Source organism: Halichondria panicea, chromosome 9, assembly GCF_963675165.1.
Source record: "Halichondria panicea chromosome 9, odHalPani1.1, whole genome shotgun sequence".
Lineage (NCBI taxonomy): Eukaryota > Metazoa > Porifera > Demospongiae > Suberitida > Halichondriidae > Halichondria > Halichondria panicea.
The window spans coordinates 2,466,950-2,482,798 of NC_087385.1; the positions used below are offsets into that span (position 1 = coordinate 2,466,950).

The following is a 15,849-nucleotide window of genomic DNA, read 5'->3' on the forward strand; positions in this document are numbered from 1 at the left end:
GTTCTAATTATTCTGGACACTTCGCATGCTCTATTCCAATTATACCTGGACAATTTCCAAAATAATTATTTTTTGCTGTCCGATAAATTAGAAGATATACGGTATGCGTATACTTTGATAAGAGTAGAACCGAACATCATTGTATTGTAAATGTATAAGGAAGAAGGAAGCACACTGCAACTATAAACATACCAACTATACGTACATGTACAATTAGTCCTACTAAGGCACATTGAGAGATCAATCTCCAGATCTAAGTATGATTGAACTGCTCAACATTGAACATTACTCAAACGGAACGAACCTGTGAATATAGCATTGGCAGACCTAATCTCTCCTAGCTCGTTATCGGTCACAGAGCACTGGTAAACACCTGCATCCTCAAACGTCACATTTTCAAAGTTCAGCACATTGTTGAAAGATATTGCGATTGCACTTCCAGAACCATCATCAGTGATGAAACTAATTTCCTGTAGTTCATCCTCCAGATCGTACTTGTACCAGGTGATAGTAGAACTGAGAGATAATTGCACGTTACAGGTGAAGCTGAGTGCATTATCTCTAACAGTTCCTGAAATTTCAGGGGGTGATATAGTTGGTGCGATAACAACCACAGCAGAGTTAAAGACATCACTGCTGGGCACATAACAGTATATTTGTCCACCATCATTGTAGTTGATATTAGCAAGAGTGAGAAGGGAGATATGTGTGCTAGTATCTTGGTCAAAAGTGCAGCTAGTTTCACCTAGTTCCCCTGTTTCGCTGAACCACACGACTTGGGTTGTGTTGGAAGCACAGGTCACATTGCAGATCAGAGTGAGGTCAGTCCCAGGCTCCACAACTTGAGAATTGATGACTGCTACTGTCATCGTGCAAATCCCTGGAAATAAAACACAGTTCAATAAATAGAATTACTAACACAAACATACAATCATACCAATTTTCCCATTTGTCAATGACAACCAACTTAGCAATGTTAACCAGATGTAAACGAGCATAGCAGGCTACTAGCAGCTACTTATTCAAACTGGCTATCTAGCATTCTCAACAGCCTTTAAGACTGGACAGATGTGATACGGGTGTGATTTCCCAGTGCAGATATGAGTGGGTGGGTGGGTATGCACTCTAAGCAAACATCAAGGGGTGGAATAATATCATGTGCCCACTGTATCACAGATGTGATACGGGTGTGATTTCCCAGTGCAGATATGAGTGGGTATGCACTCTAAGCAAACATCAAGGGGTGTCATATGTCCACTGTATCAACTGATATCAAAACAGGGAAGAGATTGTCATTTGGAAGGATATTGATTCAGTGAACAGTATAATAGGTTGTTAAGCTCATATACCTGTCACCATGACTCTGGCAGTGATACTGGTGGCTGAGCTGAAAGAATCAAATGCATCACAAGCATACTCCCCAGAGTCATCAGGTGTGGCCATGTTAATGATAAGGGTGCTGGTCACTGACCTCTCTCCCAGGATGTTGATGACAGTTGAAAGTAAAGGCTGCATCAAAAGCACCCAAGTGTAAATACCATTTTCAAACATGAGTACCTTGAACTAAACAGGGAGCTTACCTCGAGCTCACTGTGATTGTGACTCCAGCGAATACTAGGTAGAGGGAATCCACTGGCCATACAGGTGAGTGATACTGTTTCATTGACTATCACGTTCACAGACAAGGGAGAAATGACAATAGAAACTCCAACTACATGAAGAAGAGAAGCATGCAATGATGATTAAAAGTATTACGTTTATGTTGCTTACCATTAAGAGTGGCTGTGTCAGAGCCGTTGCCTGCCAGGTTGCTGACTTCACACCTGTAGTGCCCACCATCTGTGGCTCCACCCACGTTCACAGTTAGATTGGATGTGTTCCCCACAATTGTGTTGTCGTACAGTCTCCTCCATGAGAACATGTTTCCAGGACCACCCATGGCAGAGCAGGTGAATGTCTGAGTGTCTCCTTGAAAGTTGTTTGAGGTGTTGGGAGTTATGGTAACACTGATTTCTGGTGAGCCTGCAAAAGAAAATGACACTAACATTTGGGAATTTTCGAGCGTTAAGTTTACCTTTACATGTAAATAGATAAATAAATGTACCTAGGACTCGTGCGCTTAAAACATACTAGACCGCAACAAAATTTGCAATGTATGTTCATGACATGTAAGTTCTACATGTACGCAAATTATAAGTAATGAATTTATTGTTCAAATCTATGCTAAACGCAAGCTCCCTCCAATAAAAGGTATTGTAGCTGAAATTTTGACACATGAACTGTCTTGTAAAGCAGCTTGGCTATACATGGTGTGGACATTGTATATGTATTCATACGTACCAAAGCACACCACTCCAGCATCCTCGAAGTGAATACAGTTGTGCACCCCAACTCCATTATGGGGACAGTCAAATATGGATGTTTCTGTTCCTGTACAGTTCAAATCATCCAGCCAAATTTGACCTTCACCTTGACCAAATGTACCAACAAAACCTGCGTGAAGACATTATGTAGACAATTAAATTGTAAAACAAAAACTGCAATACCGGCTAGCATACATATACATATGCAGTTAATTTATACATATAGATGTATGTACTTGCTCCACCATATCCGAGCTGTCTGCACACTACATTTCCATCTACTGAATCCCAGTTGTCGTCACAGACAGTGCCCCAGTCTCCATTGTTGCAAACCTCCACACGACCATAATAACTAGCCCCTCCACCGAGCCTCACATCTCCTTGAATGCAGCCTGTGAAAAATACTAGTAGTGAAAGAGTTGTACCACGTTTCTGGTACCTTCACAGACTGCTCCAGCATCCTCAAAATGTGTACAGTCGTGGTGATTTACGCCATTGTGTTTGCAGTCAAAGAGTGTGTCCTCATTGCCAGTACAATTAAGATTATCGAGAACGATATTTCCAGTACCTTGTTCAAAGGTAGCTCTAATCGGAGCACTTGTAGCTGAGAGTGGAGAAATATATCCAATAGCAATCCCTATAATCGACATATCTAACTGTTTAACATAGAAGGCCACTCATGCATGCATTGCTCAGTATCTATAGCAACAAGGGGAAAGTCACTTACCCATTCCATATCCCAGTTGATTGCACACGACATTGGCTTCTTGAAGACTCCAGGCGTCGTCACAGACAGTACCCCAGGCTCCATCATAGTACACTTCCACTCTACCCTCGTACGTGTTGTTGCCTCCAACCAATCGGACATTGGCTTCGTCTGAAAAAAGAATATACTCAAGCACTTGCTGTGTAGAATACCTTAGTGCAAGTTTTTTACGCACAAACGCACACACAATAAATATCTCTGGTGCATGCACACAGAGGCATGGCAATATCGCAGATTATAGATCAGACAAACGCAGTGCACTCCTGTTATTATGAATACGATCTATGAACAGGACAGTAGGATAAGCTTGTACATGTACGTACCTATCACAATGTTGGCAGTTTCACTCTGGCCGTAAAATGTTGTATGGAACAAACAAACATACTCCCCAGAGTCATCAAACGTGGCCATGTTAATGGTGAAGATGCTGGTCACTGATCTCTCTCCCAGGATGTCAACAATAGTAGAGCTAGAAGGCTGTGCATACACCTGCATGCAGTGTCATGTACATATAATATATATATATAGGGCACATGTAGTCACCAGCCTCTCATTCTGGACCCAGAAAATCGTAGGTACAGGGAATCCACTGGCTGTACAGGTGAGATTGAATGACCCGTTAACAGGAACGTTACCAGACAAAGGAGACGTGACAAAAACAGCACCAACTGCAGAGGTAGTTACCAATAAATACAAATAGCATAATGAATATCTCGTCTATAATGCTCACCATTAAGAGTGGCTGTGTCAGTGCTAGTGCCTGCCAGGTTGCTGACCTCACACCTGTACTGCCCACCATCTGTGGCTCCACCCACGTTCACAGTTAGATTGGACGTGTTCCCCACAATTGTGTTGTCGTACAGTCTCGTCCATGAGAACATGTTTCCAGGACCACCCATGGCAGAGCAGGAGAACGTCTGAGTGTATCCTTGAAAGTTGTTTGAGGTGTTGGGAGTGATGGTCACACTGCTCTCTGGTGAGACTGCACAGTGAAAAAACCATTGGACTTACGACATTATTATACTTCGCTTTATATCACATAAAAATACTGTAGTGTACATAAAGGCAATCAAATCTATATATATAGCATATGTTATCGAGATCATAACATATGTACACTTAGTATGCTGAGCTTCCATACATCAGAACATGATTGTTAAACAAAACAAACCTGTGAATGTAGCATTGGCAGACCTAATCTCTCCTAGCTCGTTATCGGTCACAGAGCACTGGTAAACACCTGCATCCTCAAATGTCACATTTTCGAAGTTCAGCACATTGTTCAAAGATGTTTCGATTGCACTTCCAGAACCATCATCAGTGGTGAAACTAATTTCCTGTAGTTCATCCTCCAGATCGTACTTGTACCAGGTGATAGTAGAACTGAGAGATGATTGGACGTTACAGGTGAAGCTGAGTGCATTATCTCTAACAGTTCCTGAAATTTCAGGGGGTGAGATAGTTGGAACAATAACAACCACAGTGGAGTTAGTGACAGCAGACCTACTACAGGAGTACAGTCCACCATCATTGTAGCTGATATTAGCAAGAGTAAGAAGGGATGTCAGGATACTAGAGTCTAGATCGAATGTTCTGCTAGTTTCACCTAGTGGCCCTGTTTCGCCGAACCACACGACTTGGGTTGTGTTGGAAGCACAGGTCACATTGCAGATCAGAGTGAGGTCTGTCCCAGGCTGCACAACTTGAGAATTGGCAACTGTCATCGTGCAAATCCCTATAAGAGTTTAATCAATGTTAATAATATAATTATAACACAAACATTTTCCCGATGACACCAAATTTAGGACTACTGCATGTCAAAGGTAGCATTTATGAGTTTCACAGAAAAATACCCATTATATAATCTTGAAAAAATATCATATCTCACGTGGACAAGTTGTGTCAATGTCGTCACAGCAATCACCTAACTGTCTACAGAAGGTATCACAGTAACATACACCATAGATTCCATTCGGATACACAGAACATCCATATCTATAATCACAGCAGTTCTCATAGCCCGCAGCACTGCACGAATTAGGCGGTATAGGGCAGGTATCTCCGATATCAATACAGCAATCACCACGAGAACGGCACTGAGAGTCACAAAAACAGTTTGGAGGACTGCCTGTACAGTTCCCACTAGTATCGTTGCAACATTCATTATAGCTAGCAGCCAAACATGTTCCTGCATGGACGGTAGAAAGTGAACCGATATACTAAAATTGTTAAGATGGAAAAGGTAAACATTGGCGGGAACAACAAGCACGGGCCTAACTTATTCTATTAGATGCCCAATAACCATGCATTAAACCCACGGCATACGTAGTTACTCTTTCAAACCGTAACTCCTTTACGAAAGAGTGTTGTTGTTTCAAATTATACATTAACATTATACGTATATCTGCATGCACAACATTATTAATAATTTATACAGATATTGTTAAGTCATCTGAAGGAGTGTACTGAATTATAGTTAAGCTAGTATATGTACCTGTCACCATGACGTTGGCAGTTTCGCTGGTGGCTGAGCTGAATAGATTGTATGCATAACAAACATACTCTCCAGAGTCATCAGCTGTGGCCATGTTAATGGTGAGAGTGCTAGTCACTGATCTCTCTTCCAGAATGGCGATGATAGTTGAATGAAAAGGCTATATGAAAAGCATTCAAGTGTAATCCCTTCATTATTATGCCTCGGTGCGCATGCGCAAGCGAGGTATACGGTAGTGTGTTTGTGTGTCTGTGTGTGTAGACTGCTACAGCTGCACAAGGATCAATGAAGTGCAAGTAAGAGTTTCTATAGGCTTCTAGTCATGTTTTCTTGGCTTGGTATTTGTGGATTTGCAAAATAAAGCTTCGTTCTCGAGTTATGCCTAGTTTTGCTTACTTAGAATGCCATTGCAGCCTTTTCAGAAGAGTCCGTAGCAAAACATGTTTACCGAGTGTTGCTACTCTACTTAGTACTTAGCTCTGCACTAGAACGCTAGCTATTGGTAGCTGCAAGAGTTTTTAACAACAATCATGGCCGATTATTACCCACTCTTTGAGTTTCCCTGTGATTCTGGATTCTGCATGCAGCAAAGGTCATCATTATAATTATAAAAGCTAGCTATTAGTGGCTTTTGTTATGTAGCTTTGGCACCTCCACCGAGGCATCAGCACCCGCGGTGCTTTCATTTGAAACATGAATACCAAGTAAGGAACTCACTCCACTTTGATCGTGATTCCAGCGAATACTAGGTAGAGGGAATCCACTGGCCATACAGGTGAGTGATACTGTTTCATTGACTATCACGTTCACAGACAAGGGAGAAATGACAATAGAAACTCCAACTACATGAAGAAGAGAAGCATGCAATGATGATTAAAAGTATTACGTTTATGTTGCTTACCATTAAGAGTGGCTGTGTCAAAGCCGTTACCTGCCAGGTTGCTGACTTCACACCTGTACTGCCCACCATCTGTGGCTCTACTCACATTCACAGTTAGGCTGGACGTGTTCCCCACAATTGTGTTGTCGGACAGTCTCTTCCATGAGAACATGTTTCCAGGACCACCCATGGCTGAGCAGGAGAACGTCTGAGTGTCTCCTTGAAAGTTGTTTGAGGTGTTGGGAGTGATGGTCACACTGCTCTCTGGTGAGACTGCACAGTGAAAAAAATTATACAATGGACTTACAACAAACAAACATATAATTATTATACTTTTGTCACACTACTTACTGTAGACAGGAAGTGTATAAAGGCAACCAGATCTACATATAGCATACTGTATAGCGCGAAATTTTCGAAGCACTTATATTTTGTGGAATGGCGTCTAAAAGCATTTCGTTGCACAATGGGTTAGGTTCAAATTGAGCGAGGTTCTTTTGATTGCGACTTTTGAGTTTTCACAAACGAAAGGCATGGCAAAAAGTTATTAAGCAAGCGCATGAAACGCAATAGGGTTTGTACTGTGTTAGCAAATGATACTATATACATTCGAAACCGATATACTGATTAATTTACGGATAGAAGGTGCCCCTACATAACACACCTGTCAACCTGCATCCTTGTGATGACCAATCATTGTTTACTCAACTCGTGCAGACAGTAAATTAGTCGTGCATCATTTTGCTATATATAGGGCGCATGCATGTATATACAGGAAATAATGCCCTATACTTTCTCGCGACATTGTTATAAGCTAAACAATCTCTCGATCCCTGCATGTGCTTGCATCACATCAACATGGATCTAGATCATCTATATTCTCTACGCTTATAATTTGTGTTGGGTCTACACAAAATAAGTTTTGTGATATCAATCTATAAGCACTGAAACAGGAAAACAAACACAATGGGATGACTGCTTATCGGAAACCACGCCTTTAATCTTTGCACGTTATAGCAGATAATTCTAATTTTCATGTAGGATTGCTATAACCCACGAAAACAGCGAAAACTTGGCTTAGATTTTCAATTTGAGCTAGAGGCAAATTCATGACCTTGAGTGCAAAGTGATGAATTTAGTTTTATAAGCTTACAAGTATCTATAGCCTTTCTAATATCTCTATGTGAAATCTGGTGCTTTATTTTCACCTCAGTGCATCGTAAAAAAACGCAAAACATAGGCTTACTAATGGAGTAGGGCATCTTTGAATGGCGTTTTTTCAATAATGCATTTTCATAGCAACCAACTTCACACGATTATAACTTAGTCATAGAATGAGGTATGTGCAGACTAAGCGTAGCATTGCGTAGGCATTTCTCTGCTCTATCAGTATGTATAGAGATCTCAACTTTTAAGCCAAGTGGTCTGTTTTCTCAGATTGCATCACATAATTATGTACACTTAGTCTAATGAACTGCTAAGCTTTCATACATTAGAAAATGATTGTGAACCTGTGAATGTAGCATTGGCAGACGTAATCTCTCCTAGCTCGTTATCGGTTACTGAGCACTGGTAAACACCTGCATCCTCAAATGTCACATTTTCAAAGTTCAGCTTAATATTGTTAAAAGATATTGCGATTGCACTTCCAGAACCATCATCAGTGGTGAAACTAATTTGCTGTAGTTCATCCTCAAGATCGTACTTGTACCAGCTGATAGTAGAACTGAGAGATGATTGGACGTTACAGGTGAAGCTGAACGCATTATCCCCAACAGTGCTTGAAATTTCAGGGGGTGAGACAGTTGGAACAATAACAACCACAGTGGAGTTAGTGACAGCAGACACACTACAGGAGTACAATCCACCATCATTGTAGCTGATATTAGCAAGAGTAAGAAGGGATGTCAGGATACTAGAGTCTTGATCGAATGTTCTGCTAGTTTCACCTAGTGGCCCTGTTGCGCCGAACCACACGACTTGGGCTGTGTTGGAAGCACAGGTCACATTGCAGATCAGAGTGAAGTTCGTCCCAAGCTCCACAACTTTGATTTTAGGACTCATGACTGCTAGATCTACTGTCGTCATACAGACTGGAAAAATAACAAAGATTCAGTGACCAGAGTAAAACATGGCATTGCACTATACACAAACAAACTGAATTGATTATCATAAGCAGTCAAAACTCGACACCTATAGACCAATATGGCCAACTGCCATGCAATATAAAAATTGGACAATAAATAGACGGGTGCTGCTTGTATAGACACACTCATAATTGTTTTTTGAGCAAAATATTAATTTATCACGGGCCACACTGGATCTATAATTATAGCTAGCCTACATACAAGTCATGGGGGGAGGGGGAGGGGATCATACACTGAATGGACTTAGGTAAAACCTCTGAGACATTGCTTCAGGCTGCATATAATTATTATGGACCATACACGAGAGGCGGAGTGAATCATTTTTTGATATATTGATATACTCACAATCTTAGTTTGTACGAAATAATGATACTGAAAAGAGATACACATGCATGCACCTCACTGGACAAACTTACCACATTCAAAATTACTGGTAGGCACTAGCGGAGCTGGGCACTCTGCTACACAAGCACCTTGATGGAAGTAGCTACAACAAGTTTGCTCATTCAAATGCCCATACTGATAGCAGCGCTGAAGACCAGTTGAACAGTTCAGACAATCTACAGAGAAGACAATTCAATTCATGGGGTGAAACGTAAGAAGCTATAGAGTGCAACATGACTTACCAACACAATGAGTCACATTGTCAGGTAAAGCAGCTAGAAATCCCTGAATAGCAACCGGATGGTGAGGACTAATGCAAATATCACAACCTGAGTTTAGCACAGTTGATAGAGAAGCCGTGGGATCTGGTGTTAGAGCAAATGCAGCATCCCCGAAGATAAGCCGAGACCAATTACCTAATTCACAGGCCAACGTTAATTGGTTTGTAATGACTACAGTGCTATTACAATTTGGAAGTCTTAAATCATTACTTGCGCAGATATAAGAAACAACAACCGACGTGTATCTGTATCTATTTTCTATCTTGTGCTGAGCTTCACAAACAACATTTATGTCAATGACAACTACGTCCACTGCAGCAATGTTAAAATGGTCATTAGCGAGGGCAAAAGCCAGAATTCCTTCATTTGAGAGTTGAGTTGTATTCCCTAGATCTTCTTTAGTTACTCTTGCACAACCGTAAAAGCAGCTCACTTGGTGCAGCAGTAGCTGTAATACCACTAATAAACAATATAGATCTAGCTTCATCTTGGCATTGTGTCGGGGATCGCAAACTCGAATGTATAGCAAGAGATATCTTTTTGAGCACAATAACATGCGCAATAATGTGATATGTTAGAGCTAGATCTATAATATATGAACTAAAACTTGCTTGTACGGTCACTTGAGGATATTTAACGATGTTAATTGACAAAATCAATGGTTCATACTCTTAAGTATACATACCGTATAGCAGGTATATTTCGAGGGTATAAACTTTCGTGGACCGTTAGAAAGGTTTTCGCAGAATAGCAGCTTTTCTGCAGCATGTATGAATCTATATTAAATTCCTCCATGGGTATAAATGTTCGCGGTAGATGCTTAATCAGCGAAAACAGGAGCCCATAAATAAGAGAAGGAGCGGCTAACTTCAACGTATACTCGGGGATCACGTCTCGTAATTGCCGGTGAAACCGCACTTCCTTGTTTGGAAGCGACGCAAACCGCAGCCCTGTATTGTGTATAACACGTGTAGGGATTCAACCACTTAAGTGACTCTGCATATATGGAAATGCGGTCATAACCACTTACGAAAAGTGATCCCTGCAGTCAGCCGCTCCTTCTCTTATTTATGGGCTCCTGGCGAAAACCACAAACATTTATATCCTCGAAATATACCCGCTATACGAGTAATTTTTGTAATGTAAAAAATTGGCAAGCTGATACCTCGACGAAAATTTAACCCATGAAAACCTAACCCATGAAAACCTATAGGCGTGGTTTACCGGAAATGCATGCAATACAAGTGCACGCAATGAAGCAAACGAAAATCACCACTGTTCGAGTTCAACGAAGTTTTTACCTCCGCGAAATTTCCCATTATACGGTATAGCAATGTGACACTTTCCACTTTGGAATGTTACATATACTAAGAAACAAACCTGTGCATAATGTACATTCAAATATTTATATGGCTCTTAATTGAGTTCTGACTGGGTATGTATTAGACATAGTTTTCAGCTTCATCCTTTCGTAGGTTGTATACTATAAAGATATAACCGGTACAAAAATTATATAGGAATGAGTCTATTAAAGTAATGGGAAAACCTAATACACAAATATAATTATATATAGAGACATGTAGGCAGACGATACATGAATGCATGGACATCAGAATGCTGAATAGTTGCCTCTCTTATCGATTTTCAATCAAGTTAACTGTCAAAATCCCTAATCTCAGCTATTCTGTTTTGAATCAGTTTCCTTGGTTGATAATCAACTGTTCTTTCATTGTGAATTTCCTACTAGGAAATAAGATTCGCTCCATTAACAATGATAATGAACTGTATCCTCCCAGAGGACACACTCACTCTATACAGGTGTATAATGAAACCATCCAATTAATAGTGCTGCTGCAACTTGGTACCTGTTTCAGTGCTTATAGATTGACGCCACAAAACTTACTTTGTGTATAGACCCAACACAAATTATAAGCGTAGAGAAGATAGATCTAGATCCACGTTGATGTGATGCAAGCACATGCAGGGATCGAAAGATTGTTTAGCTTATAACAATGTCGTGAGAAAGTTAATAGGGCATTATTTCCTGTATATATATGCGCCCTATATATAGCAAAATGATGCACGGCTAATTTACTGTCTGCACGAGTTGAGTAAACAATGATTGGTCATCACAAGGATGCAGGTTCACAGGCGTGTTATGTTAGGGGCACCTTCTATCCTCAGTATATCGGGTTTCGAATGTATATAGTATCATTTGCTAACACAGTACAAACCCTATTGCATTTCATGCGCATGCTTAATAACTTTTTGCATGTCTTTCATTTGTGAAAACTCAAAAGTCGCAATCAAGAGAGCCTCGCTCAATTCGAAACCCGATATATATATATACCATGGCAGGAACATGTATATGGCCTGCAATTGGTCTGAGCGATCCTCTCATTGCATTGAACCGGTGCATGCATACTATTACTACGAATCATGTGACATTGCAGGAGCGTCAACGAGACTAGTCTTTAGTATAGTCTAGCCTCGATCTCAGGCCGCACTTCACTCAGGGAAGTGGGCCTGGTATCGACTGCTTGCGCATGCGCTAATATCCCCCCGGTATCTGGGGGCTTTGGATATCATCGTATATGCTCAGTAAAACTATGACATCACAACGAACGGAAGTGGATTGAAGAAAGTAGATAGAAAGTTCGATTGAAGGTTTCTAGCCCACCGGATAGCATTCTCTGATAGCTACCCTTAGCCTAACAAAAGATTCACAGCCAGCAACAATGTGGATGACGATCGTCTGAAAGGAGTGAAAGCTGACAAGAGTCTATATGAACAGGCCACGCCCATTAACACTAAAGTTACTATACTACTGCTACTGATTCCATCAGAAGAAAATAGCTGTACAACAAACCTACACAGCTCTGTCTCTAGCTAGCTAGCTATATAGCTCTGTGTATGACTTTCTCTGATGAATTCTGTAATAATTATAGGAAATTTTATGGGAAAACAATAATTTTTCGCATACGCAAGCAGTCAATAGCAGGCCTTCTTTTCTATGAAGGCCGGTGAAGGAGGCTAAGTAGTCTTAATTTACTAACCATTCAATGGATAAATCTATTATGAAATTAGAGACAAACCTATAATTTGTTCAAAATTCAACGTACATATGATAATAGTGCAATCTCGTTTTTCCGTCCCACACAAATAATGTGCGAAATGTATATGTATATGTGTAAGCTCATGAGTTATGATCTTATAGAACCTGTCACTGACCGTAGTGTCTTATGGTTCATACTATACTAAACCAACTCTAGAAATAGGCCACTTTTGGTGAAACTACCGTCGAAGGCGTTTTGGTTCATACTAAGATAATTACCTGTCAGAATATAATTATGGCTAAATTGACGTGAATGACTAGTAATATTTTCAACTTTCACCAGTCTTACATATACAATCATGTACATGTAAGTTGTACGAATAAGATTCTATTATAACAAATTGAGTATACAAATTAATGGATGCAAATCTAACACACACAATTAATATTGATAACTACAAGACTAAAGTACCTGTGCAACACAAACAAGTGCAGACAATACATGTGGCTACAGAATGCTGATTAAATGCCAACTCTACTGTATTGTACCGTTGGGAAGAGCTCTATTGATTTTAGGGTTTGTCCAATCAAGTTGAATGTCATCCAAATGATTATCGAAATCCACTAGAATCTCAGCCATGTTGTTTTGAACCAGTTTTCTTGTGTTGACAATTGTTTGCTCGTCAAGAAATTTCCTACGAAGAAATAGAACACTCCATTAACCGAATAATACTGATCCTTTGGAGGGTACCAGCATGATACTGTATATTGCACTCAACCACGCATGTATCCAATTAGAGTGCTACTGCAACTTGCAGTGCTTAATTATAAAGATTGGTCTACCCTGGACACCACAGACCTTCTCGTGTAGACAAATTTCTTAAAAAAGACAGGCAACTAAGTAAAGAATATAGGCTATTGCACGCAAGTGGTATAAAGCAAGCATGGGAAGAAATTTCCTGGGAAAGTTAATGGGGGGGGGGCTGCATGCATACTAACAAAATGATGTACAACTATAGCAATGAATAATCAGTACGAGAAAATAGGCATTTTGTGCAAACTTCAGAGCCAGGAAGGTATATATGGTAGAGTACTCACAGTGCACTGAGGTGCTCTTTCCAGTGGCTGTGTCCCGAGTCACTCTTCAACACCTGGAGCTACAAGGGAGACAACATTATACACATGCACAGGTAAAGCAACTTCCAAGCAGAATTAGATAGCAATGTTGGTCATTAGGATACTGAGGGTGAGGATGCTCATGTAGTGCTACTGGTATTCAACGTGTCAGGGGAACCTTCTCTCTTTACGCAGTAATAATGGCAGTGAAGATTACTAACAGAAGGGATGATGACAGATTTTGACTTTTACCACAAAATGGTTAGGATACATACCCTACAGCTAGGGTCTGAGGCGTCCTCCTCGGAAAATTGATTGACTTGTTGTGAACATGCAGACCATATCCGATCCGAGGGACTTGTTGCTTGAGTATGTATTAATGGATAGTGCTTTCAATGGTAAATCTATTGTGTAAATCAATAAGTAGTCCTCACATTATGTTACGTCACAGCCACTGTACTTATCCACATTTATTTTTTACCCACAGGTTTAACTAATTTCTTATGAGATTGACTTGTCGCCTGAGTGTGTATCCGATCCGAGCCTCAAGTTAATGGATGAATCTACAGAGCTGAGGTTTTACTTAGCTGTCTCTGTCTACAGTATATACAGAGAGGTAGCTCTCCTTTTTCTTTTTTCTGTTCTTTATCACAATCGTTCAATAAGATAAAATACTGTTTAAACGTTCAATGAGATAAAATACGGTAAATAATAAATTAATTGTCCACCCACGCACCAACAGTTAATACCAGGCCCACTATTGAAGGGGCTGGAGTCGAGGCTAGGCTTACTAGCGCTAGCTATAAATGCGTCCTACTGTAGAGAACGCATACGCTTTTGTCATTCTTTATTTCCTTTAATTTTATCAATCCTTGATCTGATTGGTCAGGTCGGAATTCCAACCTGGCCAAAAAAGTTCAGACTAAAGTGCTCAGACGGACTATCCCAGGGCAGCTGATGCATGAGACTAGCTATGATCCTAGTCCACAGTGCACTTACTAAAACTCCGTTCTCAAAAGTTTCAATTTTATTGCTCCCGTTATTTGCTGCTTAGCCAGCTTCCCATGATCATACATACTATCAGGAGTACATCTTAATGACTCCAGATACTATTGTATAACACTCTTCTGGTTTCTATGATTCATGTCAACAGCCGACGGTTAGCACTTCAGTGCAATTAATTTATTATTTGTTACTTTACACTGTAAGGGGATGGTAATATAGAATAGACAAACCTTTAGACCTGACTTTGTCTGGTCTCCAAGTGCTTCATTATCAACCTAAAGAAAACAATGAAGAGTATGTAGCACACAAGAAATGACAAGTGATTCAATCCTCCTAGTGGCTAGTTTGCAACTCAATAATTATTATGCATACAATAGTCACTTTTATATACAGTAGACTCTTGTTAATTCTGCCACCCTTGGGACAGTGCAGATTGGCTGGAATAGCGAGGTGGCCGCAATTCAGAAAATAGCCGCGGTTAAAAAAAATGACCCTACCTCGAATCTACTATTTGCTGTTCTGTCTCGAGGATATTTAAGTGTAATACAATTTTATCATCTAGCTAGCAATCCTTGCCAAACCAAATGGCCGGTATATCTAGGTGGACGTACTTCAGAGAGCCGGAATAGCGAGTCTATTGTAACTCCCACACAAATAATGCATGTTAGCTCAAGTTCATGACTCACAATTAGTAGACACGCCTTGTCACAATTAACGGCAATCTTGTTGGCAATGGTGACTGCTGTGTCACTGATTGTCGCATCATTGACTCTCTCATTGGCATGGTAATAACCCACAATACTTAACCCCTTTGTGTCGCAATAGATCTCAACCTGTGGGAATTAAATAGGCCAAACTTTTTATTAATAGACAGTGATCACATATTGATTACATAACACAGTCCATATAATATCTACGGTAAATGGCATGCAATAAATAAGAACCTGGAATCTATACTAGACGTCTAGTCCAAAGCAGCCAATAAATATAATAGGGCCCAGACCTAGACAGAGGACTCTATTTAAGTACCATGTTTCAAGGGTTACCACATTAGATCTACCTACTTATACCTGTGTGAGTGCAACTTCCAACATTGGAGCTAGGCCAATGCCTAAGTGAAACATAGGGATGGCATCTTGAATCTGGACACTTTGTGTTTCTTTGGAGACTGAGCCGATGACTACTCCATTGATAGCTTTATGAGGGTACTTAGAGCAGTGCAGAATGATTTTGCTGTATGCTTTCAGAGAGATAGTGTAAGACATTATGCTAGGTATCCAATTTTGATGAATGTGAGATTAATTATGTCTCACAAGCCACGTGGCAAATCAAGGGTTGGTGGGGCTTTCCCGGTAAAA

At 40.3% G+C, this 15,849-nt stretch overlaps 2 protein-coding genes across 5 annotated transcripts in view; both read right to left on the bottom strand.

The window, feature by feature from the left end:
• The window catches only part of LOC135341116 (hemicentin-1-like), a 33,197-nt gene extending 23,260 nt beyond the window's left edge, over positions 1 to 9,937 (bottom strand). The window contains exons 1-19 of one of the 3 annotated variants that reach the window (XM_064537593.1): positions 9,277 to 9,937; positions 9,067 to 9,210; positions 8,015 to 8,596; positions 6,525 to 6,776; positions 6,341 to 6,465; positions 5,624 to 5,783; positions 5,018 to 5,317; positions 4,301 to 4,864; positions 3,860 to 4,111; positions 3,673 to 3,797; positions 3,453 to 3,618; positions 3,091 to 3,240; positions 2,803 to 2,967; positions 2,600 to 2,755; positions 2,341 to 2,493; positions 1,771 to 2,022; positions 1,581 to 1,711; positions 1,350 to 1,509; positions 305 to 880 (exon numbers count right to left, since the gene is read on the bottom strand). In XM_064537593.1, the coding sequence (XP_064393663.1) occupies positions 305 to 880; positions 1,350 to 1,509; positions 1,581 to 1,711; positions 1,771 to 2,022; positions 2,341 to 2,493; positions 2,600 to 2,755; positions 2,803 to 2,967; positions 3,091 to 3,240; positions 3,453 to 3,618; positions 3,673 to 3,797; positions 3,860 to 4,111; positions 4,301 to 4,864; positions 5,018 to 5,317; positions 5,624 to 5,783; positions 6,341 to 6,465; positions 6,525 to 6,776; positions 8,015 to 8,596; positions 9,067 to 9,210; positions 9,277 to 9,871 (5,008 nt within the window). In that variant the 5' untranslated portion in view covers positions 9,872 to 9,937. The remainder of the gene's footprint in view (positions 1 to 304; positions 881 to 1,349; positions 1,510 to 1,580; positions 1,712 to 1,770; positions 2,023 to 2,340; positions 2,494 to 2,599; positions 2,756 to 2,802; positions 2,968 to 3,090; positions 3,241 to 3,452; positions 3,619 to 3,672; positions 3,798 to 3,859; positions 4,112 to 4,300; positions 4,865 to 5,017; positions 5,318 to 5,623; positions 5,784 to 6,340; positions 6,466 to 6,524; positions 6,777 to 8,014; positions 8,597 to 9,066; positions 9,211 to 9,276) is intronic. The other 2 variants (XM_064537594.1, XM_064537595.1) reach the window with 2 other exon arrangements.
• Positions 9,938 to 12,738: 2,801 nt separating this feature from the next.
• Positions 12,739 to 15,845, bottom strand: LOC135341776 (ER membrane protein complex subunit 8-like). Of its 2 annotated transcripts, XM_064538435.1 has the most exons (5): positions 15,562 to 15,840; positions 15,178 to 15,324; positions 14,722 to 14,766; positions 13,469 to 13,527; positions 12,739 to 13,065 (listed from the first exon to the last, which is right to left on the bottom strand). In XM_064538435.1, the coding sequence occupies exons 1-5, from the start codon at positions 15,754 to 15,756 to the stop codon at positions 12,906 to 12,908; spliced, it is 606 nt and encodes a 201-aa protein (XP_064394505.1). In that variant the 5' UTR covers positions 15,757 to 15,840; the 3' UTR covers positions 12,739 to 12,905. The 2 variants fall into 2 exon arrangements, with proteins under 2 accessions (XP_064394505.1, XP_064394506.1); XM_064538436.1 differs by lacking the exon at positions 14,722 to 14,766 and having other exon boundaries at positions 15,562 to 15,845.
• Between the last annotated feature and the right edge of the window lie 4 nt (positions 15,846 to 15,849).